At 46.6% G+C, this 20499-nt stretch overlaps 1 protein-coding gene across 1 annotated transcript in view; it reads right to left on the bottom strand.

Annotated features, from left to right (window-relative positions):
- Window positions 1–18166, bottom strand: part of CTNNA1 (catenin alpha 1) — a 116913-nt gene extending 98747 nt beyond the window's left edge. The window contains exons 1-2 of the mRNA XM_041417771.1: window positions 18069–18166; window positions 1493–1599 (exon numbers count right to left, since the gene is read on the bottom strand). Of these exons, the coding sequence (XP_041273705.1) occupies window positions 1493–1597 (105 nt within the window). The 5' untranslated portion in view covers window positions 1598–1599; window positions 18069–18166. The remainder of the gene's footprint in view (window positions 1–1492; window positions 1600–18068) is intronic.
- Between the last annotated feature and the right edge of the window lie 2333 nt (window positions 18167–20499).

A 20499-nucleotide genomic window follows, 5' to 3' on the forward strand; every position in this document is an offset into this window, starting at 1 on the left:
AATTTGGGATAACTCTCCAGTCAGAAGAGACCCCAGACAAGGTTGAAGTCTGTGCCAGCAGAAATGTAGAGACATAGTATCTTTTCAGTCCAAAATAGTGCTATAGCCAAGGGGTTGAATGCAGAGCAAAGGACTTGGTAGGGCTCATTATTTCCCTGAAAAAAAAAAATAACTGAACTCTCACAATCATCCTGCAATCAACAAATATTTCCAAGCTCTGTGCTTTAGACTGAAACCCTGCTGGAAGCAGAGTCATCACCAGAGGCCAGGAGACCCCCAGCTACTCCCTGAGCTCAGGATCAGGATCCATCCCCTGGATTGTCACAAAATCCACACACACTTCTCCATTTGCCTTATTCTCTCCTCTCCTTTTTGGAAAGCCTCGGAAAACACACACAAAGCTGCTTCAGAGGGACATTAAATTACAACAGTAAAAAAATTACTGCTCTGGAAAGCCCAAGGACTGCTGACATAAAGGTCCTCAGAGCCGAATACATCTTCCCAGCTGGCTGATGCAGAGAGGGCAAGCCATCAGCTGGGAATATCGTGGTTGGTTAATGGGGAGCATTTGTAATGGGTACTCTCAGTTCATCATGTTCTACAAATAAAGAACAAGTTGCAACAAGGCAATTTGCTCCAGTTCCCTCTGTATTTTGCCAGTCACATCATTCAGAAAACTGGGAATTGCCAGTACAGCCTGTTGTGCTTATTCCTTGAGGAGTAACTTACAGACACTGCACTGGGTGAAAAAGGTCCCGTGAATGAGTTTGCTCAGTTTAGTTTGCCAAATTAGGACAATTTCTCTTAAGCAAAGACTCCACCAGTAACTTCAGCTAAAAAGCCTCATCATCCAACTGCCCACCCAAGGACCCAGAGGGAACAAGTCGCAGGTACAGACAGCAGCTTGGTGACTAAAAGGGATAATACTGGAAACAAAACTTGATCATTCCCATCTGTACTTAGCAGAAATTGTGTCCAGCTCGTTCTGTCATTTTAGACATTTCATATTCCAGGAAAACAATGCTGAAGACAACAAGTGAACTGTCTACTGCATACCTTCTGTTCCAGACCTCCTAGAAAGTCTCTTCCAATAATTTCGGAAACACTCAATACACACAGCTCCCATTTACAAGACTTACTCCAGCCTTCATGTTCCCTTCAGTGCTTTCCACTGCAGCATATACACCACACAGAAAGAAGCTTTTATTCACAAATCCAGCACAGAGTGTAGGCAGGGAACATTATTTCAATCAGAAGTGCAGAAATGCATGTTAGTAACTACTGTGTCTTACAAGGTGCTGAAGCAGCACTGCCTCCCTGGACTCACGGCCAATAACTGTTCAATGAAACTGAGCAAAGAAATTGCTTGAAGACTTTGTTCTTTTTCGTTTGTAGTGGTTTACACCTAGAATTTAAGCTTTGTGACTTAATTAAAACACCAAAACAGGCAATCATGTTTATGACTGTTTATTTTGTCCCATCTTTTTCCTACCTGTGTAACAAGAGGCTCGAGCAGCCTTTCAACTGCCAGTGTCCTTATCTCCAGGCTTTTGGGGTCCCATTTGAAGTTCACGTTGGCTGCAGTGACAGCAGTCATTTCTGCCAGGAGAAGAGCTACATTAATACAATTTTTTATTGCTAATGCATCTTAAAAATAAATTAGAATGCAGTCTGTTAAACACACAACATCCACTTAGTGGAAGTTACAGCATCTCCAGAAGCATCAACTTTGATTCAAATGGTAAGAGTCTGAGAAAATGTTTTTACAATATACAGATATTACCTCCATATTTTGGTTAGAAAATAAAACCAAAAGCAAATAAACCCACATGCAAACCTAGCCACACTATCAGAGCAATGACAAGATCAGCAGTGCCTGGGCCACTCACTGGTGGTCCCCGAGCAATGAAGAAGGACCACAAGTAGTGGGGTAACGTCGCCCATGAAGCTGGGTGCCCCCTGCCCAACTTGCACTGCCTCCCCTCCAGGGCCAGCTCTCAGACACAGCCCAAGGCCTGGGGGAACAGAAGGGAGCCCCTGACTTCAGCAGCTCTGGATGCTGCCCATGTCATCAGCTCCACCACCAGGCACTGCCCAAAGGCTCTACCTAAGCAGGAGCCAGGTTTAACCCAGCCCACACACCCTCACCCCTTCACCCAGTTCACCTTTGGGAAATACACAGGTAAAGGAGTGAATATAAGCCTCACAAAGCCAGAAAATCCAGCTGGTTCATACTTAACAGCTTACATATCTATTACACCTCTCCTTAACATTTGCATAGGAGGGAAAAGCAGATTTGCATGAAGAGATCTGTTCAAAGCTGTCACTGAGCCGTTCCTTCCCGTTACAGTTTTATATCAACATCCCAACAGAACAGCAAACATACTTAAGGGAAAAGTTGAGTGAAACTACTAAAATAGCTCTGCTGTTGAGACCAGCAGTCTAAAAAAATAGAACTAAAAATAAGGAACTACAACAAATCACTAGATTAACAGTATGATACCGTACAATACAATACAACAAAAGAATAAAGTGAACAAAAATTTCAGTAAAAAAATGGATTTAAAGTACTGGAGATCCATAAACCCAATTCATATCACTTCGGACATAATAGATTCTAGCTCCTCCTACTTTGGGCAGACCTCAAAATTCAAGATTAGACTAAACCTACATTTGTAACTCTTTATTTTTAAAAAAGTCAGGAAGATAAATACATTTCCTAAATCTCTGTCCACCCATCTTCCTAAACACCTACTGCTGAGGTAATTTTAAAGCTTGTTTGCTGATATTTTTAATCTTTCTCTGGCCAGGGCATTGCCTGCACAGCATTTCAGCAGTCACGTTGCTCTGACAGCACCAGATGTCCCCAAGCTACCAGACGAGCACAACATCCCATTATTTTTAAAAAGCAGGAGGAAAGGCACTAATTTTGGTAACCAACAATGTTTACAACACGTACCAACAACCAACTGCTCTTTCCCAACCCCAACAGCTAATTGTGCACAGGAGGGCTGCTTGTTTCCCAGGGGAGAATGAAAGCTCTGGGGCACTGGAGGAGCTCAGCCAGGGCTCAGGGCTGCTCCCCAGCCATCCCAGGGCTCTCACACCACAGGCACCACAGCAGGGACTTAGAACTCACTCCAGCACTGCTGACCAAGGCTGACACACTGAAGTACAACTTCACAAGGTGCAAGGCAGGAATATTCACCCAGCTGCATTCAGCTCTCCACTACACCCACACTCCAAGTGCCCACGCTGCTGGGAGAAAAAAAACTTCAAAAGCTGAAAGCTTAAAAAGAGACAGACTAGAATGAGACCACTCGATGCTGGCATACATGTAACCCTTCTGATGGTTTCCACTGAAAAAGCAGTGGGTGCAGGTGAAGGCTCCCAGCTCCAGGTCACAGCACCAGAGCCTCCAAGGAGCCACAGGATGGTGGAAGGTGGCCACCTCCTGTCCTCCCCTACCACTGACAGCAACCACTAAGCACTGTGAACTCACTAATTAACCTTCTCTCCCAATCACCCCCTCTTTTTATTTCACTCACCTATCAGCTTGTGCCAGATGCCGGCACAGGGCATGCTGTGAAATACCCTTCACCCCCCCAGTAGCTTCCCACCTTCCACAAGGAATTTCACTGGTTTACTCCCTCCCCATTTGCCCAGCACAAATGCTTCCCACGTAAGAAACCAAGAAAAATACACGGACAACCTTTGTGATATCTGAGAAACAGAGCCAGGGCTCTGGAAAGCCCAGCAGGTTTCTGAAGAAAGGCATTTTCTATGTAGTTAATGCTGTTACACCTCTTGCAGAAACAATGTGCAGGACGAGGTAACCATGAGAAGATACACTAATTGTATTAGTAGGATAATAAAGGCAATTCATATGAAAACACATTAGTATGATAGTTCATGAATTGGCCAAAAGTAATGGTCTATAAAAACCACTTAGTAGCAGTGCTATTGAAATTTATCTAAAAAGCAAAGCTTGGTATCAAATAGCCTGTTTTTCAGCAAGGGCTTGGATATCATTTGTACATTGCAATAAATATGTTTATTCAATTAAATTAAACGTGTGGAGAACACAGGAACAGGCTATAGGTTACCAACACATGGGTGAGATGGGTTTAGGGGATAAAAGGACAACTGTCAGGGCTGTGGTATAGCATGGCTGTGATTCCTCCTAGTTCTCTGGAACCTGCCTTTTCCCTGTGACTGCTCAAGCTCTCCCTCAGTGAATTCAAATATGGAATTTTGAATTAGCAAACCACCTCATGGGATAGTGGAGCAGAGTGCTTAATCCTTGGCTCCTGGAGAGCACACCACAACCCCCACTGCAGTCACTCCAACACCTACAGGGAAAGAGGACATCCTCTGGAAAAGGAATCCACAGCAGAGCAGTGCAGCACTGGTTTGACAAGTGGGACAGCCCAACTGACATGGAACAGGTTCTCCATACCCCAGCCCCACTAATTTCAGGGACAAAGCAGCATGGACCACACGGTAGAAGAGTGAGCGGCGCTGAATCTCAAGTGCAGGAATATATAGAACAACACCACTGCAAAGGGAGTTGTGGTTGCCCAGCCTGTGGTTTCATAAGCAGCAGAAAAGCTGCTTAAGGACCAACGTTCATCCTCCCACACCCCTCCAGGAACTCATTCCCGTTTGCACATCACACCCCCTCCGTACTGGCACAGCTTTCCCCACGCCTGAGCGATTAACCAGATGGGGAAGGACTGATTTGGCTGAAGGGAAAGAAATCCATTTTTGCAAGGTGGGCTGAAATGCCCATCTGGCTCACCGTGCCACCACACACACACTGCTATGGCAAGGGGAGATGGCACCATCAGCTGGCACCCTTGGCAAAGCCACTGCAGTGGGAACACAGGGCAAAGCTGGATGCCACAGCCAAGCTGAACCAGGAGTCACTGAAAACTGAGCATCAAGCAGAGCTTCTGCAGGGAGCACGAATGCCCTCCCCACACATCTGATGCTCAGACATGTGAAGCTCCAACCACACTCACCAGCCCAGCACGTTAACTGCAAACCCTTTGGGTCATTTTCCTGTTCATGATGGTGCTCATTATTGCAATAGCGATTTCAGTAGTAATGCAGTGTCTTATTGGGACTTAGTGCACTGGCAAGGACATGAGGGCAGGGGAAGCACGGGGGTTTAAAGAAGTCACTTTCAGAGCTCTGCTCCAGCCAATGATCTATAAGCAGAATCATCCCCAGACAACTCTCGCTTACTTTCTGCAAACAGTTAAGATCTCACAAACATCTAAAGATTAAGGACAGGTCTCCGTTCTGCTTCAAGCAGCCACTGTTGCCAACCAACTGCTCCTCTCCCTGCCCAAACAGACCCACGCTGGCAGAGGCCTGATGGGGTGAGCCACTACAGGGAGCTCTATCTCAGAGTCAGCTGGTAACTAAAACTTCCCTTCCCTGGTTCCTGTCCTGATGGAGAAGGTGGAACTGCACAGGGAGGGAGCAGCATGGAGATGAGCTCCGCTTCTGAAGTGTCCCCCAGGGCAGGCCCCAGCCCTGCTTGGAGAGAAGGATGAGCAGAGGGACATCTGGAGCACACCAAGAGTGATGTACACACAGTGCTCCCTCCAAAAGCCACAACTGTAGGTCTGAGTGTTCTCAAAAACTGGTAATTCAAGGTTTTAGGAATAATTTCAGATACCTAGTTCCATAATACTGGCATGCAAATAATTTTTAGATATCGGCAAGCACAGGAATGCAGCTCTGCAGCTGCTTTGCAGAAGTGCCCTGAAGGCACCCAAGGCTTTTCCAAAAGCCTGTGAAGGAGCACAGTTTTAATAGCAAGCTGTGCACCCCAACAAATCACAAAAAGCCCAAGTGCTCAGGGTCCTGTTTTTCCAGGTTGCACTCCCACACACACACCTGAAGGCAGCGTTGCCTGTATCTCAGACACTTCTGAGTGAGTCCATTCCACCTTCCCTGTACCAAATCATCCTGCAGCCACCCCTACCTCCAGGCAAGGGAAAATCTCTTTGGGTTACACAGCAAAAAAAATAACTGTCCATCTCCTGTGCTTCAGTCCCACCACCTTGTGCTACCTGAAAGTCTTTAACATAATATGTGCTGTCAGTCTTCACATTTTAACTCTCATGCCAGGCTGCTTTCTAAAAGCTTTTAGCTGCACTCACTGATTTCTTGGTTTTTCTCAGGGAAGCCAGTATTCAAGGAATGGTCTGACTGGCACAGAGAGGAGCTGACCTTGCCAGGCACAATAGACCATATGCTGAATTCCAGCACTGAGCTAGCCAAAATACCTAACACAGAACATGGGACAAGAACATTTTATACCTGGGAGGACATTCTCTATCTGAACACCCTTCCTGGACTCCTCAGCTGTTTCTCATTCTGTGGGGCTGATGTGCCCAGGAGCAGTAAGAGGTATTTCACTGCAGGTTTTGCAGCTTCTTTCTCTCATACGTCTCACTCATTTTGAATGATAATCTGGTCTCCAACCATGCTTCCAGACTGCCTCTAGATATTCTGTACTGCATAATGACTCTATCACCCAAGTCCTGGGGATGGAACAAGGTGGGATTCACAACACAATGACCCAACTTTATCTTCCAGACAGAAAAAGAACCAGACCCCTTGTTCCCAATGGAATCCTTTTGCTTGGCTTGTTATCCAAATACCCAGCCCACCTGACAACCCGCAGGGATCCTTGACCCTGGCTGAAGGTGGTAGACAAGAGAGCAAAGATCTCCAGGAGCTGGGTATCTAACACACACTATTAACAGAAACCTTCTGAACAGTTTTGGTTTCAAAGACATTAAGGCACTCTTCAGTAAAACTCAGCTCACATGCTGGGGCTTCATATGGCCCACTGACAACTCAAAACTGGTTTTCATGTAACTAGGAGTATCCATAAAATAAAAACTTCCATTCTTTCCCTTCACAGTCTCAATTTGTCTGCCCTGTTCCACAAATAAAGCAACACTCGGCAGCCAAATAGCTGTAAGTCAAGGATGTTTGGTGTGTATGATGCTTTTCAAGGAGGATTTAAGCAGGCTCTATTTAAGCTGGTTTTATTTAACATCAAGTATATACACATAAAAACAGAGACACTCTCCTAACACAGCCTCCAACCTTACACTCCATCTGCTCAGCTACCAAATCCTGTCCCCCACTATAAATGCCACACAGGTACTTCCTCATTAGAAATCCTTACTACTAGAATTTCCCAGTCGGAAATATTAATACAAACTCAGGTGCCAATGTCGTGGCAAAGCTCCTATCTGTATGTGCAGGATGAGCTTGAGTTGAACCTGTCTCATGAGACCCAGGGCATGATGGTAAAGATGGGATGTACTGCCTGTGTCTGTGTTACTCAACTTTCGAGTGCCTCCATGTTCTGAGGTGTGAGTAGACATACTGGCCATGTTCAGCTTGGTGTCAAGGTAAGATCATCTCCAACTCATCTCAGACTCTTGGTTTTTATTGAATACAATTTTACTAAATTTTAAAGTGAGGTATCTCTAGAAATAATGGAAAAATATGTGGGAAATAACTTCACTGAATAAAGCAACCTTCTGTAGAAACCAATGACCACATTTTCCTTGATGGAATTTCCTGCCACTCAAGCATATTCAACTTTGCTACAGCTTTTGTTTAGGGTTTTTTTCCCACAAACTGCACTAATCACCCAAGAAAAAAGACGATATTCAGGTTCAGATAAGCCTGTTCCTCACCAGTGCCATCGCAGTTCCAGGTCTCTCAATCTGCTTTCATAAATTTTTCTCTGCTACTCTTGTGTAGAAGACCCACAGAGGCATCAGAAACGCTCATCAGACAGCCTGACACGGCCAGTTAGAAACAAATGCTTCCTTATTCTCCACTTATTTAGACCTTGCTACTGAATTGACAGATGAACCCTGATCCAGTGTCCCTACAAAAATCCATGAAATTCCTGGCTCTGTTTTCTCTCCTATGTGGGTACTGTCTCCCAGAAGAGCCAGCAGCCACAGGGAGCCCCTCACCTTTTCCCCGTGGCAGAAATGCCCAGCCCACAGAGCCCACATGGGAGTGGGAACAGGGCACAGCAGCAGATGAAGATGCCTCACTCTCCCCCAAGCAGTCTGTGCTATCTCCAGCAGCTTCCAAACTGTCACAGTGCTGGGGATTCAAGCCATTCATCTTCAGTCAGAGCCAGGAACATCCTCTGCCACTACAGGTTTTCAGTCCTTCACTCAGGTTCAGCCGCTGCTTAGGGGATGAAGGCACGCTCTGCACAAGCAGCTTCGCTGCTGGTCCTGGGACCTCAGCAGAGATTTCACAATGGCAAATACGGTGTTTGCTCGGGAGAGGCTGGTGCTAAAAGCAGCTTCTTGCCTCCAGTTATGCATGTGTTCAGCTCTGATCATTTCCTTTCTGACAGAATTGTTTTACTACAAAGGATCTAGAAAGGAGGTGCAGGGAAGACAAATCACAGGCAGCACAAGCAATTAGTGACTTATTTATGTCACACTAAGGCTCCAGTTCATGAATGACATCCTGAAAGAATATAGGAGCCAAACTCAGCCTTACACCCACTTAACTGTTTAGCTGGATAGCCTGGTACATCCCAAACTTCCAATTCATTTCTGCAGTTTTCCGTTTCCAAAACTCATGCATGATCCCAAGTCCATAAAGAAGATTGACAGGATATCAAGAGTACTTTGAAAGACACACATGCTCTTTCTAAAATAGAGAATCTCGTCCTAAGATTCATTTTTATATTCTGGCTGCAAAACTCTGTATTTGGAAAAAAAAGGATGTGCCATAACCAGCAAGCTATTACTGTTATGAGTAATAACCACTCACTCTGCTTTCACATGGATGTTTGTGCATTTTATGCTGAAGACCTGCACTAACACCATGAAAGATAACTTCCCAAATCAGAAAAAGTAACTACTGGATCTGTACCTGCTGTATTTAGCTGCTCTGTGGGTCACCACTGCGAGGCTCTGGCCATGCAGAAGGACACCACACCTGCATTTTAAGCAAACAGCAACATTTCTCCTGAGCTTATCCCTGCAGTGATGGCAACTTCAACCTCCCAAACCCAGCCCTTACTCAGCCACATCTCTCACAATGAAGCTGAGGGCTCAAACTGTAGGTTCACACTGAAACACAACAAGGGGGCTCAGCCTGGAGACAGGATGCCAGAACCCAGGAGGGTCTTGTGCATCTGCTGGACCACTTGAATTCAACTACCAAGAGTCCTTCCATCTCAATGCCTCTTTCCACTCTTGAGGCAGAAAACTCTGTGAAGCTTCCCTAAAACCATTGAGAAAGAATTAAAGAACAGCTTTCTGGCACTCTCTGAACCACAGCACACATTTCAGACCCTAGGGACACACAGTCAGTGCAGATATAATAACTAGGCTGTGGCTTCAGAGCATGGCTCGTCAAACCCCAACTACAACAGCACAGGTTCCAATTACCAACCTTAAGTTAATGAATGCAAGAAGGGGCAACCTTTTAACAAGATAATTTTTGCCACAACTACACATTAAATAAGGAAAAGGTTGTTATAAATTAGTCCACTTTATCAGCTGGCAGAAGAATTTGCCACAGCTGCAAAACTGATTCTTGCTTAGCCTGCAAAACCCCAGTGATGGCTGGCAATAAAGGGAAAAGAAAACCCGGGGATTTTTGTTCTGATCTTCTTCAGCACTCAACCTGCAATAAAAAGTGCTGTTTATGCTAAAGAGTCAGAAATAACCAGAATCTGACCCCACTCAAACTGCATTTTCATTCCTAAATTGATATGTTGTTATGCAATATCCTTCAGTGCTTTTAGCTGACCACGTCTTCGAAATCTACACCTTCATTAGCAATTTAAAACTGTCAGGAGTCCACAAATAATGGAGCTGTTGGAGCTGACACACACGTTTTGGGGGGGGGGGGGGGGGGGGGAACAAACCACCAGAAAAAAAACAAGACTCCCTATAATTAGGGGGTTGATGAAAATTTACTTAAACATGGAGCAAATGGACAGCCTTGTATTACCAGAGACTAAATATCATATTCTTTCTCAGTTGCATGCTCAGCATAGCAGCAACTAAGTACTACGTAACAAAAACTTCGTGTTTTAAGAATGGAAAAAGTTTCCCAGTTCTCTCCTTTTGCAAAACCTTCCAGAAGGACCCAGTGAAGCAAAAGGAGAACATGAGTGTGAAGACTCTTCAAAGTGAAATGTTTTCTAAGCTTCCTATGAAAACTCCTTCAGAAGTCCTTTTGCAGTCCTCCACTTTGATTCAGGAACACGCTGTCAGTCTTAGCTAAAAATTATAAAGCAGCTTTTTTAAAAGAAAAAAGTAACAATACCCACAGGTGATGAGGCCGAGATTTTCACTTTATGCTCAGGGCAACCTTCAGCAACATCTCTCAGCTATAAACAATGAGTTCCTCTGACAGGAAGAATTGCACCATCACCACACACCCTCAGACAACTCTTAACTTGCAGCTCCTGCTGTGAGTTTGGGAGGTGGAAAGGGGAATTCACAAAAACAAACCCCAAAAGAGTGACCATGAATGGGCTGTACAAGCATGGCCTGGAGCAGTGAAGCACCTCTCAGTGCCTGCACTAAGGCAGGATGCTCTGATACCCCATCTCCTCAAGGCTGCAGACACTGGAACACTGGGACACTGACTGATGAGAACTTCACAGCTTCTCCAGAAGAGCAAAGCAAATCATAATGAAAAAACACAGTGGTGTGATGCATTTTTGGATGCTTCCCAGAGTTCCTGCACAACCATAACCACCTTCTGTCAAGTACAAGCTCACTAAGGGTGCACCACAGTGCATGGTAGCCAGAGCTAACCATGACCTGCCTGGGCAGGAATCCTTTTGAGTCACTGCCTTCACAGGTAGATGACCAATTAAAGCCACTTCTGTTTAAATAATAAAAAGCCACTGTCCCACCCATGTTCCACAGAAGCAACAAGAAGAAACCAGGTTTGAGAAAAAGGAGTCACTGCTTAGATAGTCTTTTTGGGGAAAAACTACTTTAATGTAGTAACACAGCTATTTACTAAGTAGAAACCAACTCACATCTGATTAAAGACACATTTTTCTCTCTCCACCCCTTCTTTTCACCCTCAGGAACAGGAAACATGACAAACCTACAGAACAAAAACCAGATGAGCTAAAAAATCCTGTTCCATTGGCTTTGCACCAGCATTTTGCCTGTGGTTCTGCTGAACACTGCATCTTTCACTGACAGCCACTGACTTTTCCCTAGGCCCACAATAATACTTTATTAATCAAATAATCATATTCAAATTGACTTAACCAGTTCTGTAAACTAAGTAAACCAGCTGAGAACACCTGACACTAAAGTACTGATGCATAAAGACCAGAAATTAACTTTTTGTCCTTGAGGTTATAAGCTTTGAACCCTCCACAAGTAATCTGCATTATTCTGTTTTGCTACAAATAAGCCCTCTAGCTTTTTTATTTTTTGTGCTACTCTTATTGGATTTTATGTAATTATTTTTTCTCCTAACCCCCAGCTAGGAGAGAGGGGAAAAACCCCCTGCTCACAATCATACTGCACTCTTGTCTGTACCTGTACAAAGTCAGAGGGCTGTGACTAAGGACTCCACCAGCAGTGAAGTATCATTGAGTAACAAACACAGGCTGTGCCCATTGTCCAAAAAGGCTTCTCTACATTTGCACTTTCAGGATGCACTGTTTAATGCTACTCAGGAAACGTGTTTCCAGCAGTGGTTTCTAATTAAACACATCTTCCAAAGAGTGGAAGTGGCAGGAACTACAAAGCCATACTTTGTACCAACATTTACACCACTCCAGAGCCTCTCATAGAGCCAAACCAGATTCCTGCTCAAAAATATTCCAAAAAAATCTTTCATTTTACTTGTAGCTTGTATGAAGTTGTTCAACTCACAAGGTTTCTAAATTTAAACGCCATGAAGTCATCGGCTGAACGCGATGACGGGAGAGCTGCTCTGCACCAGCAGCCAGGATTGTCAGAGCCAGAGGCCATGTGGGCTCCTGCCAGCACTGGCCACTGTGGCCACCGGGCACATCTGCAGAACAGCCAGTCCAGGCTCTAACTGCTGCCTCAGGAAGCTCCTAAACTGCTGGACCCTGGCAGAGAAGCTCAGGGAAGCAATGCTACTTGTTTGCTCTTCTCTCATGGTTTTATTGCTTGTTTTACTGCCTGTCTGTTGCTTTCCCTTTTAGGGATGGCTTTACATACTGCCACCACCCAGGAAAAAGGTGGGGGAGGATAAGAGGGAGGGAAGATAAATGATGACAAATGACTGCAGGGATCAGTAAAAAGAAAGGTGGCAGAGGTCGGTAATTATGACCAGAGAACCAGAAGGAGACCCCAAACCCCATCCTGGAGCATCCATCACTCCACAAAGGCATCCAAGAACCACAGGATACTGCTCAAGAGTGCAACAAGCAGAGCTCCTGCTTTATTCCCTCCTTCAGTTGTTGCTACCAGTCAGCTCAGCCAAGACCAGGTGAAGGGCTTGTAACTTAGGGCCTCAGACAAGGGCTAGACTAATAAAAAGTTGATGGGACCAGTACAACCAAAACCTCCTGAGAAGGATCACAGCAGGAAAGACCTCTCAGCTATAGCAATCGGAACACATCTGTGCACCACTTACATTGTTCAACTTCTCACCTTTGAAATTAATAAATAATTGAAATTTCAGGATGCTTAGACTCCAAAACACCTGGACACCAGGTACTGGTTGGAATGAACGCTATGGTTTGGAAGTGAAGTTATTATGAGATGTGTCACTTGCACGCACATCCACAGCCCATCATGAATTACCCAGGATCAGGAGTAACTCTTTGTCATTGAGCAGGGAGACTCTCTAGGTCCTTAAGTCATGCTAAAAGAGATTAGTTTTACAAGTATACATTACAAGGACATACTTGCAAGAAAGAGGGTAAAAACTGGCAGCCTGTACATCTTGATTAGTTGCACTCACACCCACTTTCACCTTCTTGCTTCTGAGCACACTACAGCTCTGTCCTCTGCTGTTCAACAACACTGGCTCTGAATTCAATATTCCAGTCAATTAAAAAAAACATTTACCCACCTACAGCTTCAGCTGGAGATCTCAAGAGCACTTTGCTAAGATGAATACTGACCTGCTCAGTGTTACGCAGGTTAAACACCGTTTTATAGGCACACAGCTCAGCCCTGTTTACATGAAAAATTCAACTGACCTTTGTGGCTCCGTAAAGCTACATTGCTAGTGCAGCCCCTGTGCAGACCATTTATTTAAGTGGATCTCCGTGCTCAGGTTGTATCAACCAGAGAAAGATATAGAAAAATAATCTCCCCCCTAGAGCCTTAGATCTGCATAGATATCACCTCTACAAGCACCCAGAACAAAGTGAATGAAAACTGAGCCCTTGAGGAAGTGGGAACAGAAGTGGAAGGTGGAGCACAGAAAACCACACAAGCCATCAAGGCCACATGTTCCTGATAGCATTGACCCTTACTGACTTAAATGAAAAGTCACAAATTTAGTATTTGCCTAAATGTCCTCTTGGCCTTCTGCTGAACAACGGCAATGACAGAACTGTGGGGCCTACAATCTCCCCTCAGTTAACATCCAGGTAAAAAAAAAAAAAAAAAACATTATTTTTTTCTTCTCCTGATCCTTCAGCACCTATCAAGCTCATTAGTTTCAGCCTCTTCCTTAAACTAGCTATTGAAGGCTACTTTAGAACAGCTTGAACCAACGTGCCTCTTCTACCCTAATTTGCACTGAAATCTCATTTGCTCCACATCAACTCCTCACTTGCTCAACATCAGCTCCACACAGCAATTCTTCTTAAGCATATACAGTCATATGCAGATCTATTCCATAATAGGGCACTGATTGCTGAGAACTGGGTGTTCTTTGGGAAAAAGCACACCACAAGCTGAGGATCCCACATTATGCCCAATGCAATCCTGGTGCACACTGGTGCCAGTTCCCTGTCTGCTTCAAACCCTTCACTACCAGGAGATTCACTCACTCTCAGGCTGTAACATCAACATTCATCTGTCCTTGTGCCACTCCATGCACTAAAATAGCTACCAGAGAACCAACTGGCCTCCAGCTTGGCTTCATGGGCACTGTTCCACTCTCTGCCTTGGTAATGGTTATTCCTCTAGCTATAGCTGGCCTCATGTTTGGTTTTTCCATCCCTGAGTTTATCATAGAATGGTTTGACTTGGGAGGAATCTTAAAGCTCATCAGATTCCACCTCTGCCAAGGGCAGGGACACCTTCCACCAGCCCAAGTTGCTCCAAGCTCCAATGTCCAACCTGGCCTTGGACACTGCCAGGGATCCAGGGCCTGCCCACCTTCACAGCCATGAATTTTTCCCGATATCACTGCCCACTGGCAGTGTGAAGCTGTTCCCCCATGTCCTGTCCCTCCATCTCTGTCCAAAGTCCCCCTCCAGCTCTCTTGGAGTCCCTTTAGGCACTGGAAGGGGCTCTGAGCTTTCCCTAGAGCCTTCTCCTCTCCAGGTGAGCAGCCCCAGCTCTCTCAGCCTTTCCTGCCAGCAGAGCTGCTCCATCCCTCTGCCCATCCTGGAGCCTCCTCTGGCCTGGCTCCAGCAGCTGCAGCTCCTCCCTGTGCTGGGCCAGGGCTGGGGCAGCTCTGCAGGTGGGCTCTCACCTGAGAGGAGGTGGCAAATCCCTGCCCTTGATCTGCTGCCCACAGAGCTTCGGATAAGCCCAGGATACAGGCACTGATCCCTGAATTTAAAACATTTCAGAAGAGGCTCTTGGGAAACTGATTAATAATTAGCTGTCTTGTAAATTAGAGAAATTGTATCAGAAGGGAACTTCAGACTGGGGGAGAATTTTGCTTTGCAGATTGTGTTAGTTTAGATCTGTGTATTGAATAATTTCTATCACTTCACAAAGCAGGTGGAAAAAAAGGCTACTCCTCTAATTCCACCACAGATATTTATAAACACATATTAAAGGACTAACAGATGTTTTCTGTAGTACATCTGGGATTAACAAGCAAAAATATGTAATCATACTGAGAGAAAAGGTAGCTGGCTCTTTAAATCCATCAGTCACAAGGAATTATGAATCATATTTAAGTATCAGATTTGCCAACAGAAGAGTCTGGACTAACCTTCTGCACACCAGAAATCACAGTTACACCCATTCTCACCCTGACTAGCAGATAAGGAGTCTCAGTCACTCGAAGAGAACAATCCCACTTCCAGTTACAGTGACCTCATTCCTCCTGCAACTCCTTCACCTCAGTAAATCCATCTGCACCCAGTTCTGCTTCGTGACGCAGCAGGCCACTCTAAGTGCTGATCTTTCCAGAGGAGCTCATCCAGTCAGGGTGCTAGCATACAATTTTGTGGTAGCTCTATTTTAAATCTCATTTGCTGGATTAAAATAGTATGGAGTTAAAAGTAGTAATTATCAAACATCTGCACTTTCTCTAAAGCTGCAATGCTGTTTAACCAACACACGAGCTATAAAGTCACTGAATGGAGCCATTCCAGACTAGATGCAGAACAGTTCGGGTGAATTCCCAGAGCAGTAACGGATCCCATTCCTCAAGGTCATACTTTCAGCACTGGAGTTCAGCAGCACAAGCTTCTGAGTGATTCAGAAGGCACAACAGCAGGAAGTCCCATCCCAGGAAGCATTCAAGGCCAGGGTGGAAGGGCTCAGAGCAGGTGCAGGGTTTGGGCAGGAAGGTGTCCCTGCTCATGGCAGTGGAGTGGAACCAGAGCTTCAAGGTCTCTTTCAACCCAGCCCAGTCTGTGACTCATCATTATGCTGAGTGACTGCCTCATAAGGTACTGTCCTAACAAAATGACACTAAGTCCTCTTTTATTCATCATGTTTCCTTTGGTGTCCAGTAAAGCTGAAAGACACCAGTAAAATAGAACCCAGCAAGTCCTGAACAGAAGCACCACGGCCACGAGGGCCCTCGCTCCAGAGCAGCCTCACTGCCCACCTATGACGAGCAGGCTGGTTTGGCCACTGAGTATTTTTGTGATCTTAACTAATTCTCTGCGTAAGAAAGGTCATTTAGAAATCGAACAGTAACAACAGATGTAAATTCAAAGTAGGCCTGAAGTCCCACAAAAGTGTATTTCCAGCTCATAAACATTTCTACTTAATGTGGATTCCTTTGCAAGATCAGTTTCTGGGTCTTACAGTTGCAGAAAGAAGATATTCATGCTGCTGAAAAAAACACAAATTACTCTTCTATTACATCTTCCAGTTAAATTCATCAGACCGACAGAAACCCTACGAAGAAGCTGCACATTACAGTCTGTCCTTACACATATCAGCACAGAAATGCTGATGTTTCAAACCCTGAAAATCAATTGTGAGGAAAGTATTTACATTTGTATTTTAAAGCATCGATTTGAGCACAGGATTTCTAATCTCTGCCCACTGCGCTCCCCCCGGCCACCTTGTATAAACTTTAAATCTCCAATGCAGAGGCCTATTATTAGAGCCGGCTGAAAAAAAAAACGTAAAGAATGAAGGCACATTGTTTGTTATGGAAAAGGTTAGGGCAAAGCCTTTCTAAAAACAAAACCTACTAAACCTTTGTCTGTTTCTGCTGAGAAAAGTCAAAACATTTCTGTGATGTTTTAGAAACTGCTCCTTTGAAAATTATGAACAGTGACTCAACATCAAAGTATGTCCTTTTAAACAACATGTTTCGATTCAGAAGGGTGAAATAAGTACAACAAAACACTTAATGTGGCCTTAGTGCCCCGAGACAGAGCAAAGGCTGCACCTACTGTAAAATGAGCTGGGCTTTCACCTTCATCAACACAATCCTGCCTACAAACCAACCCAGGAACTGAAATAAACAACCCCAGAGCCTGGTGGAGCCAGCAGGACTGAGGAGTGCAGCCTCTCCCACCTCCCCAGTCCCAGTGCAGGAAAAACACAGGAAACCAGTAACCAGAGCACAAGCGACTGAAGCGCCCAGAAAACACCTTGTGCGCAACTCCCGTCCCAAAAACACAATAGACAAAGCCAAAAAAAGAGGAAGGGCAGCAAAGAGCTCCCAGACTAGTTCAATACAGATAGTCCAGACACGCCTGGAGTCACAACGCCGAAAGCTGGGCTGAGGCCGCGGTCACGGGGCTGGCAGCCCAGCGGGGCGAGGGGGCGATCGATGACCTCGCCAGGAGACACCTCCCGGGCACGGCTGGCCAGCCAAGGGACACAGGCAGGGAGCCGTGCCTTGAGCGCATCTCACTCTTTACTACACTTAACTGGAACGCACACTTTCCTGCAAACTTCGGCCTGAAAGATTTTAGGCGTTTTGAACTGGTAGGAGCAATGAATAACAGGCGGGTGCCCGCCCAGGGACCCCAGGGCCACAGGCAGCAGACACAGGGGCCGCACGTAACCCAGGAGCGGATGCGCTCTCTCTACTTTTTGTTGGGGAAAAGTAGCATGAAACTTTCTGTCAGCGAAGGAGAGGCTCTCTCGCGTTCCAGCACAGGAGGGGATTAGTGGTGGGTGTCAGAAAACGTGGCGGAGCCAGGCGGGGCCGCGGGGTGCTCCCGGCTGTCCGCGTCGGGGATCAGCAGCACGGCCGGGGCTGGAGGAGGGCTCGCTCCGGCTGCGCCACCCGGACAAACGGCGGGTCCGCAAGGCACGGAGCGCTCCCAGAGGGCTCCCGGCCGTGCCCGGCCCTGCCCGCAGCCGGGGAGCGGCGCCGGGGCGGCCCCGGCCGCGCGGGGAGGGGCCTGGACACCGCCCCGCCGCACCGAAACTTCGCCGGGAGCGGCTCGGCCGCGCTGCTCCCCCGGCAGAACGCGCTCGGCGGCCCCAAACACCTCGGGCCCACCCCGCTCCCACACAGGCCCCGCCGCTCGGGGCAGCGCAGCCTCCCCGGCCGGGCCCGGCTCCCTCCCCACGCGCGGCCCACTCCACTCCGCTCCGCTCCGCTCCCATCCTCCGCCCCCCGCCCCGGCCCCGCGGCAGCACGGTCCGTGCCCGGCGCCCAAAAGTTTCCAAGTGTGAGAGCCGCAACTTTACCGGGACAGAGCTGGGCTCGGATGGTGGCGGCCGCCCTGGCTGCGCTCGGCCCCGCCGCTTTGTCCCGTCCCGCGGAGGAAATGGGCTCTTCCGGCGCCTCCCCGCCCGGCCCGGCCGCTCTTCCCGGCACCGCCCGCCGCACCGCCCCCGCGCCCTGCCGGCGCCGCCCGCCCGCAGGTGAGGGACGGCGGGGACGGGACACGACGGGAGCCCCTCACCCCGGCAGGACGGGGGGGGCCCTCACCCCGGGCAGGGCACCCTAAAACCGCCCAGGCCCCGCAGCGGAGCCTGGCACAGCTCCCTGTTCCCCTCGGCCCCTCGCTCCCTGGGTCCACGGGCAGCCTCCCTTCACAGCCCTCCACTGGCCGGCCCCAGCCCAGGCTCTTAGGATGCCACTTTTGAGGCAGAATCAACAAATTCGACCTTAAAATCTGGCCTTGTCTTCCTAAGCGCAGCTAACCGAGGGTCTTTGGAGAGCGGGGAAGTGATATATGCAGGGGTTTGAAGGAAACAGAGAGAAAGTTATAGCTGGGTTCCCCCTGGGTTTGTGAATTGGTGTTTTGTTTTGAAAACCCGGATATTTTCACCCTCCTGAGAGCTGCTGCTTTTAGGAAAAGCCTTGTTTTCATCCAGATGTCTCTAATAACAAGACTACAGGTGAGAGGAAATCCCGGGGTACAAGTAGGGCCACAGGAGCCCCTCTAAGAAGAGAGGAAGGATTTGGGAACCCAGCCTTGACCTGCAGAGGCAGGTCTGCAGGTGGAGAAACTTGTCTTTATGCGGTAATTAGTTTCAAAGTTTTCTTTGAAAAGTCTCAGTGAGCCTGTTGTGAGAGAGAGTGATATTTTACCCTGCAACAAATTACTCTGGGACTTTCTGTGGTGTGTTTTGAGATGGTGTTTAATACAAATCTCTCCACAGAACTTACACTTATACTGGATTGTGAAGACAACTGGATAAATTGAATACATTTCATGACTCATTTGCCAGCAGTTCTGAGATACCTGAATCTAGACACTCCATTTTGTTATTAAGCAAAAAATTGAGAGATTGAGTAACCCATAAGGAAGATTTATTCAAGGTATGTAACTGAGTGAGGGGGTGGCCCGAGGTTAGTGTCACAGCACAGGTGACCACACCGTGGTCAGGACTGTGACTTTCCTCCAGATCCTGGTTCAATAGGATTTGCAGGGCTGTGTTTTCCATATTCCTACAAGCCTTTCCTGCAGGAACACTGTGTCCTGCAGGGAATTAGATTGCATTTTTCCTTCCTGCAGGTTTAATCCAAGAAAGGGATCCAAGACAAGGAAGTAAGCAGACTACTGTTGTTTTATAATCCAGTAAGAAAATAGGGATCAAGAGCCCAGCCTTGTCAGTGAGTGAAATTAGTCTAAAGAATGTGAGATCTGTAATTATGAAACTGACTGAGATACAGGTTATTAAAAAAAAATACAGGTCCTCAGTGCCTCAACAAACAGACTCTCCTATGGAAAGACATAGAAAACAGATTTTTTTTTAACTTCATTGTATTTCCTGCTTATAGCAAACCATTAATATTTGGTGTCAATTGCACCAGGGATCCAAACTACTCATTTCTGTCTGTAGCCTACTCTCAGTAAAAATGGAGTTTACACTTCAATAGCTTGCTTTCTTTCATTACTCGTTTTAATATCATGTCTTGGCCTCCTGTGGTGCCTTCCACATTCGTCAGTTCTGTGTGCCTCACATCCTTTCAGGACAAAATGTCAGATTTAAAAAAAAAAATCCTTTTTAAACCTACAGATTCAAAAGTAGAAGGCCTGGAGTTGTAGAGAATCACATGTTCTGCACTGCACCACTGAAAAGTCAAGGGAAAAGTAGGAGATCAGCTGCCAGCTCTGTTGGTTCGTGGAGTGAGTTAAAAGGCTCAGCAAACAAAACATAAAATTATGTAAAAATAGAGCCAGCTAGCTTGAGATTGGACTTTGTCTCTTAATTAACAGCTCTCTCTGAATCACAGCACTGGGCTCTGTCAACAAGACTAAAATGCAGGGGGTGTTCAGACAGGCACCCAGCAACAGTAGCTCACACCTCCCATCCAGTCCATGTCATTGGCGGCTTGAAATCTAATGCGTTTTCTGAAACGAGTTACAAGTCTGCTGCTTGACCTCAAATCTTCCTGTAACAGTGTTTGTGGTTTTGTAATCTCATTTTCCCGGTGTTTTTTAAAATGTTTTTCTTGCCCTTTTTCACTGGGTGAAAACGCAGGGTAAGCCAGGGGAGAGGACAGGGAGAGAGGCGAGGTGGTCGCGCCGATACCGGGGGAGGTTGTTGGTGTAGAATCGACAAAAGCTGCCGGTCACACCCGGTAAGGACGATCCAAGCGCTGCAGGGCTGGCGGCTGCGTGCTCCTGGCAGCCTGGCCCTGTTCCTCGGGTGTGTCCACAAGGGC

The sequence above is a fragment of the Onychostruthus taczanowskii genome, unplaced genomic scaffold, assembly GCF_017590055.1.
Source record: "Onychostruthus taczanowskii isolate IOZ18803 unplaced genomic scaffold, ASM1759005v1 scaffold107, whole genome shotgun sequence".
Lineage (NCBI taxonomy): Eukaryota > Metazoa > Chordata > Aves > Passeriformes > Passeridae > Onychostruthus > Onychostruthus taczanowskii.